Source organism: Catharus ustulatus, chromosome 31 (genome assembly GCF_009819885.2).
Source record: "Catharus ustulatus isolate bCatUst1 chromosome 31, bCatUst1.pri.v2, whole genome shotgun sequence".
NCBI lineage: Eukaryota > Metazoa > Chordata > Aves > Passeriformes > Turdidae > Catharus > Catharus ustulatus.
Window position 1 is genome coordinate 120350 of NC_046251.1, and position 18272 is coordinate 138621.

Below are 18272 nucleotides of genomic sequence, written 5' to 3' on the forward strand. Positions count from 1 at the left end.
CCCCACCCGGGGGTGCTCCCCTCCTTCCCCCCCGTGCTGGACAAGAAGGCGGCCAAGAAGATGAAGAAGAGGATGAAGAAGGCTCAGAAGAGGCACAAGGTGGGGGGGGGGCACCCGGGGGGGGACACAGGGGGTCACCCCCAGCCCCCCTCCGGGGCTCACGGCTCTGCTGTCCCCCCCAGCGCTCTTCCTCCTCCTCCTCCTCCTCCTCCAGCAGCTCCGACTGAGCCTCCTGGGACCCCCAAAATCATCCGGGACCCCCCAGGACCTCCTGGAACCGCTGGGACCACCAGGAGCCACCTGGGACCTCTTGGGACCCTCGTGACCACCCGGGACCCCCCAGGACCCCCATGCTGTCCCCAAGTCCCGGGGGGGGTCCCAGGGGTGCCCCCGCTGTCCCCAATAAAGCTCTGGGACACCCCAAAGTGTGTCAGCATCTCCTTGGGCTGATGGGGGCTGGGTTTGGGGGGGACACAGACCCCCAGCGCTCCTCGGGAGGGGGGGCTGCCCCTCTGCCCCCCGTGCCCCTATTGCCCCCCGTGCCCCTATTGCCCCCAGACCTTCCTATTGCCCCCCAGACCTTCCTATTGCCCCCCAGGCATTCCTATTGCCCCCCGTGCCCCTCTGCCCCCCATGCCCCTATTGCCCCCAGACTTTCCTATTGCCCCCCAGACCTTCCTATTGCCCCCCAGACCTTCCTATTGCCCCCAGGCCTTCCTATTGCCCCCCGTGCCCTTATTGCCCCCCGTGCCCCTCTGCCCCCCGTGCCCCTATTGCCCCCCTTGTCCCTATTGGCCCCCGTGCCCCTATTGCCCCCAGACCTTCCTATTGCCCCCCGTGTCCCTATTGCCCTGCAGTTGCCCCAGAGCTCTCCATACACGATTCCACCACACCTTTAATCCCTCCCTTTGACCCCCAATTCCCCCCATTGCTCCTCATTACCCCCCCAGTGTCCCCCCAATTGCCCCCAGTGCCCCTATTGCCCCTCGTGTCCCTATTGCCCCACAGTTGCCCCAGAGCTCCCCATACACGATTCCACAGCACCTTTAATCCCTCCCCTTGGCTCCCTCAGTGCCTCCATTACTCCTCATCACCCCCCAGTGCCCCCCAATTGCCCCCAGTGCCCCCCAACTGCCCCCAGCGCCCCCCGCTCCCCTCGGGTCCTCCGCGCCGCCGGGGGGCGCCGTGCGGGGCGGCGGCCGCTCTGTCCCGCCCCGCGCGCGCGGTGCGTTTCCGGGTCGGGGCGGGTGTAAATCGGGCCGCGCCCGCCGCCCCCTCCCAGACCCGCGGCCGCCGCAGCCGGAGCAGCCGCGCCCGCGCCGCCGCCGCCGCCATCCCGCGCGCCCGCCCGCCGCGCTCCCTCCCCGCCTCCCCCCCCCTCCCTCCCGCCCTCCCTCCTCCCGCTCCGCCCGGAGCGCCCTTCGCCCAACGCCGTTACCGGCGCCGACACAGGTAGGCCCGACCCCCGCCCGCCCCCCCCCCACTCCCCATCGCCCCCCCACCGCCGCCCCCCGGCCCTCCCCGCGGGCTCCCCCGCGCCCCCCCGGCCGCCATCCGGGTCCGATCGGGCTCGGGCCGGGCCCTCACGCGGCGCCCCCCCTCCCCCCTCGCCGCCCCCCCGCCGGCCGCGCCCTCACGGCGCCCGCGGCCTGCGCGGCCTGTGCGGCCTGCGCGGCCCGCGCGCCCCGCGCCGCCGGCCCGGGCCCAAACGGCCCCGGGGGCTCGGGGGCCGCCGCCGCCGCCCCCCCCGCGGGCCCCCCCGCCGCACCCGGCCCGGGGGGGCTCGCGGCGCCGCGTGCGTCACATGGCGCCGCCGCCCCCCGCCCGCCCGCCCGCGGGGGGGCCCCGAGCGCCGTGCGGAAATTTTTTTTTTTTTTTCCTTCTTTTCTTTCTACTCCGATTTCTTGGGAGTTTTAAAATTTTTAATTTTTTTTTTTCTTTCGGTTTTATTTTTTTTTTTTCTCTCCGTACGGAGTTTTTTTCTTTTCCCGCCCGGGTTTTCCGCCATCCCGCGCTGTTGTTTTCCCCGCCGGAGCGGGAAGGGGGGGCCCGGGCGGGCGCGGAGCCGCCGCCCCCGGGGGATCCGCGATCTCTGCCCGGAGCCGAGCGGTGATCCCGAGCCCCGGGCCGGGATCCAGAGCCCCGTTTATCCCCCCGGTCCGGATCCAGGATCCCATTTCTGCTCCCGCTCTCCCAGCGCTCGGCCCGTTCCCCGCTCGGAGCCGCGGTTCCCCTGCCCGGCCGGGGTCGGGCTCCATCGCTCCGGGACAGCCGCTCCCTCCGCTCCCCCGGCCGGGCTCGGAGCCGCCGGGACCCCCGGCCCGGTTCCCCGCGCGGGGCTGGGCCGGCTCCGGAGCCGCGTCCCCGCTTTGGGGCGGGGGGATCCGGCTCGGGGAAGTTTCCCTGCGGAGGAGCCTCGCCGGGAGCCCGGCCCGGGCCCAGCTCGGCCCCTTTTGTCCCCGGGACGGGCTCGGGGCTCGCCTCGCCGAACCGGGCCGGGTGCGGGGCTGAGCTCCAAACCCCGCGGTGCCAGCGCGGCCCTGCCCCGGCCTGGTTAAACTTTGATGGGGCAGAAGCGGGGGCCGAAATGGGAGTTTATTTACCGGATTGCCGTGAAACGCTCGGCTGGGGCCGGCCGGGCTGTTTTGCAACCGCTGCCGACTCAGGTGGTTTGAAACCTGATCGTGCGCTCATGTGGCCTTATCTGGGTCTGAGGGAATCGCCTCGGAACCTGCTCCGAGAGGCCCCGCGCGGGCTCGGGGAGGCCGATGGGGTTTATTTTATTTTTTCCATAATCCCCAGGACTGGGGCTCCCGCTCCCATCGGGCACCGGCAGCAAGGCTTGGGCTGGGGGAGGTGTGGGGGTCGCAGGGAGCTGCAGCTCCCACAGTCGGTCCTCGGTGCCCCCTCGGGACTCCTGGCTGTGTCCAGGAGCCGTTTGTGTCCCCGGTGCTGCCGGGGGTCACCCCAAAGCACTCAGCTGTCCCTCAGGAACTGCAGGGAGCAGGGCTGGGATGGGGCAGCGGGCTGGATCCGGGTGGGATCGGGCCAGCTTAGCCCTGGAAATTGATACAAGGAGAACCAAACCAGCGTGGATCGGCACAGGGGGGCTGCAGTCCTGCCCGGGGGGTGTCAGAGCCCCTCGCTCACCCGGCCCCTCTCCCCCCAGCCGAGGCCCGAGCGCCACCGCAGCCTGAGCCGAGCCCGCACTGCCCACCATGGACACCGGAGTCATCGAAGGGGGTCTCAATGTCACGCTCACCATCCGGCTACTCATGCACGGAAAGGTTCGTGTCCCCAGCCTGCCGCGGGCTGCTCCTGTGCCCGGGGATCTGCTGGAGCTGCTCTGGGATCAGGAACACGTTGCAGCCACCCGGGCAGGTCCTGGGCTGCAGCCAGCGAAGGAAATAATTATGGGGTGTGGGGGGAGTGATCTGGTGGGAGCAAGATGAGCAGGACCGGGATACAGCCCGGTTATCTGAGGGGCAGATCTGCACTGCTTGGAAGCTTGTTTTGGCTGTGAAGAGAGCAGAGTTTGGGCTTGGGACTCCAGGAGTTTTTAAAACGCTGACTAATGGTGCTTTTGTTTCCCTCCCAGGAGGTGGGAAGCATCATTGGGAAGGTGAGTGAGGAACAAACTGCCCTTAGCCCTCCTTTCCCCTTCTCCCCTCGTTCCCCTCCCTCCCCGCAGCCGCGCTGACGCTGTCTCCCTTCTCTGTCCCTCACAGAAAGGGGAGTCGGTGAAGAAGATGCGTGAGGAGGTGAGTGCGGGGGAGCGGGGCAGAGTAGGATGGGGAGCAGGGCGGGATGGGAGCAGAGCCGGGTGGAAGCAGGGCAGGATGGTGGGATGGTGAACAGGACAGGATGGCAAGCAGGGCAGGATGGCAGTATGGTGAGCAGGGCAGGATGGTGAGCAGGACAGGATGGAAGCAGAGCTGGATGTAAGCAGGACAGGATGGCAGCAGAGCCGGGTGGAAGGGTGGCAGGATGGAAGCCGAGCAGGGCAGGATGGAAGCAGGGCAGGATGGAAGCAGGGCAGGATGGTGAACAGGACAGGATGGCAGCAGAGCTGGGCAGGATTGAAGCAGGACAGGATGGAAGCAAAGCTGGATGTAAGCAGGGCAGGATGGCGGGATGGTGAGCAGGGCAGGATGGAAGCAGGACAGGATGGTGAACAGGATAGTATGGAAGTTGAGCTGGGTGGAAGCAGGGCAGGATGACAGGATGGAAGCAGAGCAGGGCAGGATGGCAGCAGAGCTGGATGTAAGCAGGACAGGATGGCAGGATGGTGAGCAGGGCAAGATGGAAACAGAGCTGGATGTAAGCAGGGCAGGATGGTGGCATGGTGAACAGGACAGTATGGAAGCAGAGCAGGATGGTGGGATCGAAGCAGAGCCAGCCAGGATGGAAGCAGGCCAGGATGGTGAGGGAGCAGGACAGGATGGCAGCAGAGCTGGATTGAAGCAGGACAGGATGGCAGGATGGTGAGTGAGCCGGGCAGGATTGAAGCAGGGCAGGATGGAAGCAGAGCCGGGCTGGATGTAAGCAGGGCAGGATGGTGAGTGAGCAGAGCTGGATGGTGAACAGGACAGGATTGAAGCCGAGCTGGATGTAAGCAGGGCAGGATGGCAGGATGGCAGCAGAGCTGGATGTAAGCAGGGCAGGATGGCAGCAGAGCCGGGCAGGATTGAAGCATGGCAGGGTGGCAGGATGTAAGCAGGGCAGGATGGCAGCAGAGTTGATGTAAGCAGGGCAGGATGGTGAACAGGACAGGATGGCAGCAGAGCTGGGCAGGATTGAAGCCGAGCTGGATGTAAGCAGGGCAGGATGGTGAGTGAGCAGGGCAGGATGGAAGCCGAGCTGGATGTAAGCAGGGCAGGATGGCAGGATGGAAGCAGAGCTGGCTGTAAGCAGGGCAGGATGGAAGCAGAGCTGGATGCAAGCAGGGCAGGATGGCAGGATGGTGAACAGGACAGTATGGAAGCAGAGCAGGACAGGATGGTGAGTGAGCAGGGCAGGATTGAAGCAGGGCCGGATGGAAGCCGAGCTGGATGTAAGCAGGGCAGGATGGTGAACAGGACAGGATTGAAGCAGAGCCAGGCAGGATTGAAGCAGGGCAGGATGGCAGGATGGAAGCCGAGCTGGATGTAAGCAGGGCAGGATGGCAGGATGGCAGCAGAGTTGATGTAAGCAGGGCAGGATGGCGGCGCGGCACGCAGCACACAGCGCACACAGCGCAGGCAGCGCGGCGCGGGGCATGCCGGGAGCTGTGGGCAGGCGCGGCAGGAAGCCGAGGAGGAGAAGATGGCTGCCTGAGCGAGGGAGGGAGGAGGAGGGAGGGCTCTGTCCCCGGCGGGGGATCCGCAGGAATCCCGAGCAGCTGCGGCCGCCGGAGCGCTGGGGCGGCACTGAGGTGGCGTTTGCCTCCCCGCAGAGCGGAGCTCGCATCAACATCTCGGAAGGGAACTGCCCCGAGCGGATCATCACCCTCGCGGGACCCACCAACGCCATCTTCAAAGCTTTTGCGATGATCATTGACAAACTGGAAGAGGTGTGTCCAGCGTTCCCTGCAGTCACTGCCCCTGCCCGTCCCTCCTCTCTGGGCGGGCTCAGCCCGGCGTGGGCCCCAGGGCTGTTGTTCCAGCCCGTGTTTCCCCGCCTGGCCCCTGATCTTTGTCCGGCACCGCGCCGGGGCAAGGTCCGGGCGCTGCTGGAGCCAGAGCCCCCTCAGGGACACAGCAGGGCTTGGAATCCCCTGGCTCTGCTCCTGCTGCTGCCACTTCCCCCAGCACACTCTGGGGCTGCAGCCCTGTGGGGCTGGACGAGCTGCAGCCTGTCCCTGGTCCTGTTAAATCTGTGACTTGCAGGGAGGATTTTGCTGCTGGATCACCTGCATCTTGCAGGTGTTAGAGCCTGCTCAGGGCTGTGATGATTTCCATCCTGCTCCATGTTGGAGGGAGCAGAATTTGGGGGTGCTGCTCACCTCGTGTGGGGCAGAGCTGTATGACCCTCACCTTGCTGTGGGGGTACAAATCCTGTTACCCTCAGCATTGGGGACATTCCCAGGGAGGAACAGCGCTGTGCTGGCAGCTGTGTCCCCAAGCCCCCTCCTCTGAGGGGCTGCAGAGCTCGGGGCTGTTTGTGCTGTGTGCAGGGAGCCGAGCCCTCCGAGGGCTCTGCAGTGTGCTGGGCACCGGCCTTGGAGCCCAGCTCTGCTTTTAGTAGGTCAGTTGAGCCCTGGCCTTGTGCCTCCCCTCCCCCTGCCAGCACATGACCGCTCTAATCGGCGCCGGGATTGTTTTTCCCGGAGCTGCTGCCTTGATCCCTGGTGCAGCGGGAGGCTCCGCGCTGACCCCGGAGCCGTGGAGCCCCCCCGGGCCCCTGTGCCCCCCCAGCTCCGGTTCCTGCCTGCCTGCAGTGGGATCCAACCCCTGAGCCATTTCCATTGAGGCAGCACAGTTTGGCTGCTGCTTCCCCAAAATACATCTGTGCCTTTTCTGGGCTGCTGAGGAAGCCCTGGGAAAGCCCCGAGGTCACCTTGGCCTTGCCAGCGTCACCTCCCTGTCCCCGTGCCAGGCACGTCCCCAGCGCGTGCCCTCGCGGCAGGGCTGGCCCTCAACACCTCCTCTTCCTCGCAGGACATCAGCAGCTCCATGACCAACAGCACGGCCGCCAGCCGGCCCCCGGTCACCCTGCGGCTCGTGGTGCCTGCCAGCCAGTGCGGGTCCCTCATTGGCAAGGGAGGCTGCAAGATCAAGGAGATCCGAGAGGTGCGTGGTGCCCAGCCCAGGGGGGTCCCACGGGGGGTTCAGGTGTCCCCAAGGGCAAATCCCAGCGTTGTCCCCACCCAGGGATTTTTGGAGCTCCCTGTGTTTTCAGTGCTTGGCACGCTGAGACTCGGGGCAGGCCCTGCTCTGCCTGGTGCTGCCCCTCACAGCTGGAGGGCTGGGGTCGTGCTTCCCCCTTCCCATGGCTCCTGACTGCCCTTTCCCTGGGCTTTTCCCACATTTTGGAGAGGGAGATGCTCCAGGCAGCGCTGCCCTCGGCCGTGCAGCTCTGGGTGCTGCTGGATTAACTCTGCCCTGGCTTGGGTTACAGGGCCAGGCTGAGGCCAGGTCCCCTCTGCCGCCTCAGGCTCCTGGTGACCGAATTGCATCCAGCTGGGATTAAAGCACTTTTATTTTGGGGGAAAGGAGGAGCTGGGGGGCAGTTTTGGCTATGTATAACCAGGCACGGGGTTGGTCGCTGAGGCCTGGGCTCTGACGGGCTATTTTTACCCCTGGGCTTGGCAGAGCACGGGGGCACAGGTCCAGGTGGCAGGGGACATGCTGCCCAACTCGACTGAGCGAGCCATCACCATTGCTGGGATCCCACAGTCCATCATCGAGTGCGTCAAACAGATCTGCGTCGTCATGCTTGAGGTAGGGCCTGGCCCGGGGCTGGCTGGGGCTGCAGGGCGTCCTGCTGCCCTTGGAGGGCTGTGAGTGCTCAGGGGGAGAGGAAAGAGCTGCTGGGGGATCAAGGGATAGCTGGGGATTACAGCCTCATCCAGGTGAGGCTTGGAGCTGCTTAAACCGGGGTCGAGCGGGGCCTTTAGAGCAGCTCACGGTGTCACCCACGGCCCTGCCGTGCTCCTGGGGGCTGGCAGGGAGAAGCAGCGCTGCCCTGGGTGCCCTGAGGGCTCGGTTGGGTCCCCCAAAGGCTCATTTGGGCCCCCCCGAGCTGGCCACACAGAGCAGAGCCCCGGGCTGTGGGGAGGGGGCTGTCGGTGCCAGCAGCGCTCGGTGTCTGACCTGTCCTTGTCCTCTCGCTGTCACCCAGTCTCCCCCGAAGGGTGTCACCATCCCGTACCGACCCAAGCCATCCAGCTCTCCCGTCATCTTTGCAGGCGGCCAGGTAAGGCCTCTCCTCTGCTCCTGGGGTGCGGGGAGGGTCTGGGGGGGCCGTTGCGAGCTGCCAGCGCGCCCCGCGTGCCCGTCACCCGCGCTGTGCCCCGGCCGTCCCTGCGCAGGGCTGGCCGCAGGGAGAGGGGCCGAGCTGGGAGGAGAGGGGCTGCAGAACATTCTGGAACTAACCAGCCAGAAAAGCCGTGTGCCAGCGTGGTGGCGGCGGTCGGGTTTGAGTTGGGCCGAGCTGCCTAAGCCAGGCTCTGCCTAAGCCAGGCTGGCTCCAAGGACTCGCTGTGACCTCCTGTGGGTGGCTGGCCCGGAGCTCGGGGGTTCTCTGCTCTCTGCCACCGGCTCTCGGGGTGCAGAGGCTCAGCCTGTGCCTGGGTAGGGTTGGGGTGCGCTGAGGCTTCGTCTGGCAGGAGGGGGGGGCGTCAGATAGGACTAGCGTCAGGTAGACTGGGCTTTAGTCCCTCCTGCGCTGAGCTGGGCAGCGGCCCGAGCCCCGCCTTACAGGGGACAGGTGTCCCTTGGGGTCCCGAGGCAGGGCCCAGGTGCCACCAGGGCCAGCGGCCCCCGGGGCTGCCCCAGCGCTCGGAGAAACCTCGGCCACAACGCATCCGCTGCCTTCCTGCTGCCAGGGAGAGCCCTCGGGGTGGGCAGGGCCTGGCGCTGTCGGTTCAGTGGGGGCCTGGGTAGGCAGGGCAGGGGGTCAGGACGGGGGGGTCGCTGCCGCCGGCCTCCCCGAGAGCCAGGCCTGACTCTGCTCTCCCCCTCCCGCCCCCGCCACGCTTGTTCTGGGGGACGGACCTGCCCGTCCTCCCCACCACCCCCCTGCCCTTCTCCCTGCCTCTTCCTCCCCTCCTGAACCCGGTCAGCCCCTCCCGCCTCCCCCGACAGCTTCTCCCGCCGCTCTGCACCCCGGGGGAAGCCCCCCGCGCCCCTGGGGCCGCAGCCGGAGCGTTCCCCGTTAGAGCAGTGAGGAGCAGGCTTCCCACGGCCACGCAGCTCTTCCCTCCCCGTGCCCCTCTTCTCCCCCTCTCCTCCTTTCCGCCCCCGTCCCCGGCCCGGGCCCGCAGCGGGGCCCCCTCCCGTGGGCCGTGCGCTCTCTGTCCCCGCAGCTCAGAGTCGTGCGTAGAGCCAGGGCGAGCCCTCGATCAGCACTGAGCTAAAATGTGGATGTTGAGTTTGGTGTTAGCGAAAGGTTTCGGATTGACAGCCCTGGAGACTGAAGTCCTCTAATTTATCCACAGGACAGGTACAGCAGCGGCAGTGCGAGCTACCCCCACACCGCCCCATCCATGTGCCTCAACTCTGACTTGGAGGGACCACCTCAGGAGGTGAGAGGGGAGTTCAGTCTCCACGGCCCGTTCAATCCTTGGCCTCTCTGAGACTGCCAACAAGGGTGGCATCCCTGTCCCCGTCCCCCAAAACCGACAACGGTGGCTTTTTGTGCTGTGGACTCCTGTCCACTGGGAACTGGACTCTGAGCCCACCAACCTCTCCTCACGCAGGCCACCCGGCAGCCACTGCATGGCAACGAACTTGGGCCAATTCCAGCCTGGGCTGCAGTTCTTCCGGTGACCTGGAAGTGAGGCTGTGTACCCCCCTCTCCCCTTCCTCCCCCACCCGCCCCCACCTGCCCGGCCCCCCCAGACCTCCCCGAACCTTAGCCAGCCAGGCCCCAGCCAGTGCCTCGCCCTCTGTGGGTAGCTTCAGGAGGAATCTGAAGTGTGTGGCTGTCCCCTGTAACCCGGGGGACACGGAGTTGTGGCAGGTCAGGCCCTCGCCTCGTTCCCCTCCGAGCACTGGGCCGTGTCGAGCAGTGGTAGCCAGCGCCAGCACTGACCTGTAGCTTGCCCGGCGACGTTGTCCTAGGCGTGTGGAGTGACGAGAGGACTCGGAACGGGGCAAACTTTTTTTTTGGGGTGGGGAGGGGAGGCGGGGGAGCTGCCGGGCCGGGGCAGAGAGGGGCCAGGAGCAGCAGCAGGGCCGGCGGGGGCGTTGGAGCCTCGCTGCCTGCGCGGGGCGCAGGGATAGCAGCATTGTCGGACTCACCACACCATAACATCTTCATCAAGATCCCAGCCGTTCTCTTGTCGGTTGTTTTTTTTTTTTTTCCTTTTTAATTTTTTCCTTTTTTTTTTCTTTTTTTTTTTTCCTTATTTTTTTGTCTGCCACCTTTTTTTTTGGGGGGGGGGATGGCACGGATTCTGCCCACCCCCTCCCCGTAGCCGCCACGTCAGGCCAATTCGAGTAACGCCAGCCTAGAAACTGCTTGTGACAGCATTTATCCGTCCCCGCCTCTCCTGCCCCACTTCCCTCGCCCCGGAGAACTCTCCACCTTGGCTCTCTGACTTCCTGGCTAGTTGAAATCTGTCTGTCCCTGGGTGGCTGTCCGATGGTTGTTAATAGGACTGTTTTCCTCCTTTTGTAGGCCTATACCATTCAAGGACAGTATGCCATTCCACAGCCAGATGTAAGTTTTTATTTACAACTTCTTGTCTTGAAATCCACCCTTTGCCTCCCCCCCACCTTCCAAAAATTTTCTCCGTGCTTTCTCCACTCGAGCTGGCTCAGCTTGGGGGGCTGAATGCTCGATCTGATCTGAGCTCCCCAGCACTTCCCCCCCTCCCAAAAAAAAACAAACTCACCCCCCCTGAGCTGGCCGTGCACAGCCAGCTTCAGCCAGCCTCAGATCTCTCCTTGGATCCTCCCCACCTCCTCTCTGACACTTCCCCCTCCTCCTTGTTGTATTTTTTTTCCAAACCCACCTCTCCCTGGCTTGGCATTTCACACCAGCTCTGGCTTTTCCTTTGCCCCCCCGATTCGGCCCCCCCAGCCGGCCCGCGGTGGCTCTGTCGCGGTGGCTCTGTCACGGTGGCTCTGTCGCGGTGGCAGGGACAGCTGGCCCCGCTCTGGGGCGCAGGTGGCAGTCGGGGAGGGGGGTTGGACCCGGCCCAGCCCGGGCCCATCGCGGCGGCGGCGGCCGGCGCTGTCGGACACCTCCATCCTCTGGCACCCATCCTCATCCCGTAGGGGCCGACCTCTGCTCCTGGCAGCTCTAGGGCAGCGAGGGCTCCGAGGGGCCGGGCTGGCGCAGCCCCGCGGTGCCACCAGCACCTGCTCCCTCCTCCCGCTCCTCTCTGCTTCTGTTCCTGCGCTCCTCCAGCCCCTGCTGCACCGGGGAGGGGTGGGCACAGCCCCCAGCCCCCGTTTGGGGCGGCTCAGAGGGGCCGGGGCGGGCGGCGGGGCCGAGTCCGTGCGGGCGCGCGCGGCCACTCGTGGCCCCCGGCCTCGGGAAATGGCTAACGCCAGCCTCTCTCTCTTCTCTCTCTCTCTTTTCCTCCCCGTCTCCCTCGTCCCTCCTCTAGCTGACCAAGCTGCACCAGTTGGCAATGCAACAGTCACACTTTCCAATGTCTCATGGCAACACTGGATTCAGTGGTATGGAAACTCCTTCTCTCCGTGTGCGTTGGCGCGCGCCGGCCCGGCTCCCGCGCGGGGCCGTGCCCACAAAGCGTAACCCCAAACACTGCCCGGGCCAGGTAACCCCTCTGTGACCGCCTGGGGCTGCAGGCAGGGCCTCGCTCTGCCCAGCCACGCTGTGCCCCCGTGCCCCCCCCATCCTGGAGACCCCCGGAGACCCCGGCCCGCAGCTCCGCTCTCCCCTCCGGCTGCTCCAGCCTCACGCAGGCGGCTGCTGAGCTGTTCCAAATTCGCTAACACGGCTAAAAAACAAATCAAACTACCTAAAAAAAAAAAGAAAGAAATTACCCATTTGGGGCTCTCAGCTTGAGACAGCCGAACTCATTGTGACTTGTATCTTGACAGGCGTTGACTCCAGCTCTGCCGAGGTGAAAGGCTATTGGGGTAATGATCAAACACACGATCTGTAGTTGCTCTGTTGTGTATCCATGCTGCCCGGGGTCTCGCTCTCCCTGGTAGACGCTGCCCGGATCGGGGGAGAGGGGGTTGAGGGGAGCCCCAAAGGGCTGGAGCTGCAGCCTGGCTGGGCCCTGGAGCACAGCAGGACTGTCCCAGCGAGCTGTGGGCCCCGAGCTTTAACCCCCACAGCCCAAAAACACAGAGAGGGGAGCAGCCCCCAGCCCAGGAGGAGCTGGAGCTGCCCCAGGAGCGAGGGGACAGCACCAAGTGTCACCTGCTGTGTCCCCCTGCCACAACCCATGTGGGGCCTCGTCCCTCTCGCAGGGAGCGAGCTGGGGATGGGGAAAAAGTGGGAAAAAATCATCAGAGTGCCCCAGGCACAGAGCTCAGCCCCTTGTGGGGTGTGAGCAGGCTCCAGAGCCCGCTGGCATAGCTCAGCCCGGGCTGCAGGGAGCAGGAGGAGGGGTCCTGGTCCTGGTCCTGGTTCTGGTCCTGGTACTGGTACTGTGGCCTTTGAGAGCCAGACCCAAAGTGGGGGCAGAGCTGAGTGCCTGGCTGGAGCCCCCCGGTGCCACCCCCTGCTCTGGGATTGTCCCACCGTGATGGAGGGGACAGGGGCGAGCCGCAGGGGCTGTGAGGAGAGGGGAGCTGGGGGCAGCGGGGGGTCCAGAGCCCCCCTCCCCGCCCGGCCGGACCCCCAGCCCGGCAGCACTCGGGGTGCTGCACCCCTGCCCGCCCCCCCCTCACTGGGCCCCTCTCTGTGTCTCCGAGCAGGTTTGGATGCCTCTGCCCAAACCACCTCCCATGAACTCACCATTCCAAACGATGTGAGTATCCCTGCGCCCTCGGGGGGGTCCCCAGGGCTGCCCCTCCCTCAGGGTCACTGTCCTTGCCTGTCAGGCTGTGGGGGGCTCAAAGCTGCACCCCAACCCCCCCCAGGCCACTCTGGCTGCCCCCACACCCCCTGTCCCTATTGCAGTGACCTTCAAGGCAAAAAAGCCTTTTTAAAAATCCCTTAAACCTCCCTTTCCCAGCTCCTCAGCACCCCACTCCCAGGAATCCATAATCCTGGGACTGTGGAGGTTGGAGGAGGCCTTCAGGGCCACCGAGTCCAACTGTCCCGCCTCCACTGAGCTGTGTCCCCACATGGGACCAGTTTGGACCCTCCAGGGACGGCGTCCTGCCCTGCAGGAGTGTCCCCTGCAGGAGTGTCCCCTGCTGCCCCTGCCCTGCAGGAGTGTCCCCTGCAGGAGTGTCCCCTGCAGGAGTGTCCCCTGCAGGAGTGTCCCCTGCAGGAGTGTCCCCTGCTGCCCCTGCCCTGCAGGATTTTGGGATTTTCCCTGCTGCCCTTCTTTGCAGGAATGTCCCCTACTGCCCCTTCCCCTGCTGCCCCTTCCCTGTAGGATTTTTTCCTGCAGGATTTTCCCCACTCCTTTCCCTGCAGGATTTTCCCCTGCTGCCCTTCCCCTGTAGGATTTTTCCCCACTGCCCCTTCCCTGCAGGATTTTTGGATTTTCCCCTACTGCCCCTTCCCTCTAGGAGTGTTCCCTGCTGCCCTCCCTGCAGGATTTTCGGATTTTCCCCTGCAGGATTCTCCCCTGCTACCCCTTCCCTGCAGGATTTTTGGATTTTTCCCTGCTGCCCTTCCCTGCAGGAGTGTCCCCTACTGCCCCTTCCTCCTCTGCCCTCCCTGCAGGATTTTCCCTGCAGGATTTTCCCTACTGCCCCTCCTTTGCTGCCCTTCCCTGCAGGATTTTCCCCTGTTGCCCTTGCCCTGCAGGATTTCTCCCCACTGCCCTGCCCTGCAGGATTTTCGGATTTTTCCCCTGCTGCCCTCCCCCTGTAGGATTTTTCCCCACTGCCCTCCCTGCAGGATTTTCCCTGCAGGATTTTCCCCTGCTGCCCTTGCCCTGCAGGATTCTCCCCGCTGCCCTCCCTGCAGGATTTTCCTTGCAGGATTTTCCCTACTGCCCCTTCCTTTGCTGCCCTTCCCTGCAGGATTTTTCCCTGCAGGATTTTCCCCACTGCTCTCCCCTGCAGGACTTTCCCCTGCTACCCCTTCCCTGCAGGATTTTCAGATTTTTCCCCACTCCCCTCCCTGCAGAATTTCCCCCGCTCCCCTCCCTGCAGGATTTCCCCCGCTCCCCTCCCTGCAGGATTTTTCCCCACTCCCCTCCCTGCAGGATTTTCCCTACTGCCCCTTCCTTTGCTGCCCTTCCCTGCAGGATTTCCCCCTGTTGCCACTTCCCTGCAGGATTTTGCCCTGTTGCCCTTGCCCTGCAGGAGTGTCCCCCACTGCCCTCCCTGCAGGATTTTCCCTGCAGGATTTTCCCCACTCCCCTCCCTGCAGGATTTTCCCTGCAGGATTTTTCCCCACTCCCCTCCCTGCAGGATTTTCCCCCACTCCCCTTCCCTGTAGGATTTCCCCCGCTCCCCTCCCTTCAGGACCATCCCCAGTGCCCCCAGGGTTCCGTGCCGGGCCAGGCCGAGCTGAGCCGTGCCTGCTCTGTCCCTCCCCAGCTGATTGGCTGCATCATCGGGCGTCAGGGCGCCAAGATCAACGAGATCCGCCAGATGTCCGGGGCTCAGATCAAGATTGCCAACCCCGTGGAAGGCTCTACTGACAGGCAGGTGACCATAACTGGATCTGCAGCGAGCATCAGCCTGGCCCAGTATCTAATCAATGTCAGGTGAGCGCCCCCAGCCCCCCGGTGCCCGCATGGGGGATCCCCCCGCGCCCTCCCCGCCGTCCCCGCTGCCCTCCAGGGATGGGGCTGGGGGGAGCCTGGCCCTGCTGTACCCCAGGGGGGGCCCAGCTCCCCACAGAGCTCTGCCCCGCGTGTCCCCGTGTCCCCTGACCCTGCCTCAGAGGGGTCCCTGGGCTGTGTCCCTGCTCCCCCAGAGCAGCAGGAGCCCCTGGGGGGTGTGGGGGTCCCGGGTGTGGCTGGGCCAGGCCTGGCAGCACCGTCCCATCCCTCCTTCCCTCCCTCCCTCCCTCCTCCTCCTCCTCCTCCCCAGCCCGGCTCCTGCGCCGTTTCGCTGTTTGTCCTGTGCCTTTTTTTTTTTTCGCATTTTGTGCCGTTCCTTCCCTCCCACCCACACCCGTGTTTTTTTATTATTTTTTTTCCTTTTTTTTTATTTTTTTTCTTTTTTTTTTTTTTCCTCTTTATTTTTTTTTTGTTGTTGTTTTCCTTTTTTCCTCTGTTACAGTTTAGAAAGCGCTAAACCCTCCTCCCAGGCAGCCTCCGTCACGATCCCTGACCACCTCAGCATCAACCTCTCTCAATCCTCCACCCCTTCTTCTTCTTCCTCCTCCACCACCACCCCCTCGCTCGCCACCGCGGGGGCCTCCGACGCGCCCTCCAGCCTCCCCAACCCTCTTCCGACCGCCCCTTGTGTCTCCAGTCTGCTTGGCATGAAACCTGTCCCTCTCCTGGCGCTAAATGTCGTGTCTGCGGCCAAAGGCGCCGCGGCGCCCGCCGTGCCCTGTGTCACTAACAAACTCAAAGCCGAGAAGCAAAGGTTCTCCCCGTACTGAGGCTGCTCCAGGGGCTGCCAGCACCGGGACCCCGCAGAGGAGACTTGGAACAACTAGTTCTTTTTTTTTTTTTCCTCTATTTTTTCCTCTTTTTTCAATTTTTTTTATTATTATTTTTGATTTTTTTATTATTATTTTTGATTTTTTATTATTATTTTTGATTTTCTTTATTATTATTTTTTATTTTTCATTATTATTTTTGATTTTTTAATTATTATTTTTGTTTTTAATTATTATTTTTTATTTTGATTTTTTCATTATTATTTTCGATTTTTTCATTATTTTTTATTTTTAATTATTATTTTTTATTTTTTTATTATTTTGATTTCTAATTATTATTTTTGTTTTTTTATTATTTTGATTTTTAATTATTTTTTTGTTTTTTTATTATTATTTTTTATTTTTTCATTATTATTTTTTATTTTTTCACTATTATTTTTTATTTTTTCATTATTATTTATTTTTTCATTATTATTTTCGATTTTTTTTAGTTATTTTTGATTTTTTTTCTTTTTTTTCATTATTATTTTTGATTCTTTCATTATTTTTTTTTCATTTTTATTATTTTTTTTAACTATTATTTTTGATTTTTTCATTATTATTTTCAATTTTTTTAACTATTATTTTTGATTTTTTTTCAATTTTTTTTTTTTTCAATTTTTAAATTTTTCCTTTTTTCTGCTGCCCCGGCAGCAGCAGAGCTTTTCTTGCTGGCCGAGAGACTGTGTCCCTCTGTCCTGTGACGGTCACAACTCCTTCTCTGCCTGCCTCTAGTTGTTGCTTGTTAACATTTTTTACAATTTTTTTTTTTTTCCATTTCTCCTCCTTTTCCCTTTTTTTTTTTTCCGAGTAGTTTGGGCACAGCTGTGGGCTCGGGGTGGGCTGTAGGGGGTGGAGGGAGGGGAAAAGGGACTCTGTCATTTTATTTTTTTTTTTCTGGGGGAGGGGGAATCGCATCCCCGTGCCCGGGGGGGCCTCACCTGTCCTCTCTTAACTTGTCTGTACCTGTAATAAAGTTGCCACGGTGAGAACCTGCTCTGGTAGATGTGTGACACAGCCCGGGGGTCCCGGGGGTCCCCACACCGCCCGGGGGGGTGGGCTAGGCTGCCCCCTGTCCTGCCCCCTGCCCCCTGCCCTGCCCTGCTCGGGGGTCCCTGCTCTGCTCGGGGCCCCTCTGCCGTGTCTGTGCGACCCTGCCCTGCTCTGGGGGTCCCTGTCCCCATTTTAGGGGTCCCTACCCCCTCTTCTGGGGGTCCCTACCCCCCCTCTGTGTGACCCTGTCCCCCCCCGGGGGTTCCTGTTCCCTTCTGGGGGTCCCTGCCCCACCAGGGGTGCCCCCCACCCCTCCCATTGCTCCCCCTCCTCCGCTGCCTCCTCCCCACCCCCCCTGGGGGTCCTGGGGGTCTCCCCCTGCCCTGACCTCAGGAGCAGAGCCCCCCCTGCTCAGCGCAGCCCCCCCAGGCTGGGGGGCTCCTCCTGTTCCTGCAGAGCCCCCCCAGACCCTCCCCAAGGGGCGCCCTGCCCCGTTTGGGGGCTCCTGACCCGTTTAGGGGTCCCTGCCCCGTTTAGGGGTCCCAGCCCCATTTGGGGGTCCCTGCCCTGTTTGGGGGTCCCAGCCCCCCCCCAATTCGGGGTCCCAGCCCCATTTGGGGGTCCTGCCCCCCCCCAATTCGGGGTCCCAGCCCCCCCCGAGGGGTCCCAGCCCCATTTGGGGGTCCCAACCATCCCTGAGGGGTCCCAGCCCTCTGACGCCCTTTTCTCGTTGCAGGCTCTCCTCGGAGACCGGGGGCATGGGCAGCAGTTAGGGGGGCCCCGGACCCCCCCGCCTCGCCATCCATCTGCGGCCCCTTAGCACCGACCCAGGTTTTAAACTAGTTTGTACATTTTCGGTTCCTCCAGCCTCGCGCCACTCACCACGTTCAGTTTGTTTCAGAAAGAAAAAAAAAAAATTTTTTTTTTTGTTCCGTTTTTTTTTTTTTTTGGTTCTGTTTTTTCGGGGTTATATTTTTTTTTTTTTTTTTCCTCTCGAATTAAAAAGCATTTTAATTCCTTCGTTCAGCTCTTAAAATTGCTGAACCCCAAATCTTAGTTTTATAAAGCTTCTCTCTCCTCTCCCCACGCCCCCAGCACCTTCTCCCCTCCTCTCCCCGTTTTTTCGGCTCATGAAGTTTCTGTTTTTGTCATGAAATGTAAGAGTGGAAGAAAAACGAAAAAAAAAAAAAAACAAAAAAACATTTCAGTTTAGTTCTGTAACGTCAGGAAATTTTTCAAAAAAAAACTGAATAAAAAGATGGACTGGAGCTTTTCCTTGTGAATAGAACCCGCAGGATATTTTGGTTAATGGATCTGCCTGTCTCAGTCTTTATTTGACCCCCCTGGCTGCTCCCAGTGCTCCCAGTCCGGCCCAGTGCTCCCAGTTCGGCTCTGGGCAGGGTGAGCCGCCCCAGCCGGTGTTTGGGGCCCGGCCCAGTGCTCCCAGTCCGGCCCAGTTGGTGTTTAGTACCCAGCCCAGTGCTCCCAGTTCCCCCAGCCAGTGTTTGGGACCCAGCCCAGTGCTCCCAGTCCGGCCCAGTCGGTGTCTGGGACCCAGCCCAGTGCTCCCAGTCCGGCCCAGTCGGTGTTTGGGGCTCAGCCCAGTGCTCCCAGTTCAGCCCAGTGCTCCCAGTTCGGCTCTGGAGCGGGATGAGCCACCCCAGCCAGTGTCTGGGACCCAGCCCAGTGCTCCCAGTCCGGCCCAGTTGGTGTTTAGTACCCAGCCCAGTGCTCCCAGTCCAGCCCAGTGCTCCCAGTCTGGCCCAGTCGGTGTTTGGGGCCCAGCCCAGTGCTCCCAGTTCAGCTCTGGAGTGGGATGAGCCGACCCAGCCCAGTGCTCCCAGTTCGGCCCAGTCTGTGTCTGGGACCCAGCCCAGTGCTCCCAGTCGGTGTTTAGTACCCAGCCCAGTGCTCCCAGTCCGCCCCAG

The 18272-nt window shown here is 62.2% G+C and overlaps 1 protein-coding gene across 8 annotated transcripts; it reads left to right on the plus strand.

Annotated features, from left to right (window-relative positions):
• Positions 1-1383: 1383 nt before the first annotated feature.
• PCBP2 (poly(rC) binding protein 2) lies at positions 1384-17657 on the plus strand. 8 transcript variants are annotated; one of them, XM_033083338.2, is made up of 16 exons: positions 1384-1452; positions 3170-3287; positions 3599-3622; positions 3729-3761; positions 5435-5551; positions 6639-6770; positions 7293-7421; positions 7822-7896; positions 9140-9226; positions 9401-9466; positions 10324-10365; positions 11261-11333; positions 11721-11759; positions 12549-12601; positions 14295-14464; positions 17081-17657. In XM_033083338.2, the coding sequence occupies exons 2-16, from the start codon at positions 3219-3221 to the stop codon at positions 17115-17117; spliced, it is 1146 nt and encodes a 381-aa protein (XP_032939229.1). In that variant the 5' UTR covers positions 1384-1452; positions 3170-3218; the 3' UTR covers positions 17118-17657. The 8 variants fall into 8 exon arrangements, with proteins under 8 accessions (XP_032939229.1, XP_032939230.1, XP_032939231.1 ...); XM_033083339.2 differs by lacking the exon at positions 11721-11759; XM_033083340.2 differs by lacking the exon at positions 9401-9466.
• The last annotated feature ends 615 nt before the right edge of the window (positions 17658-18272 follow it).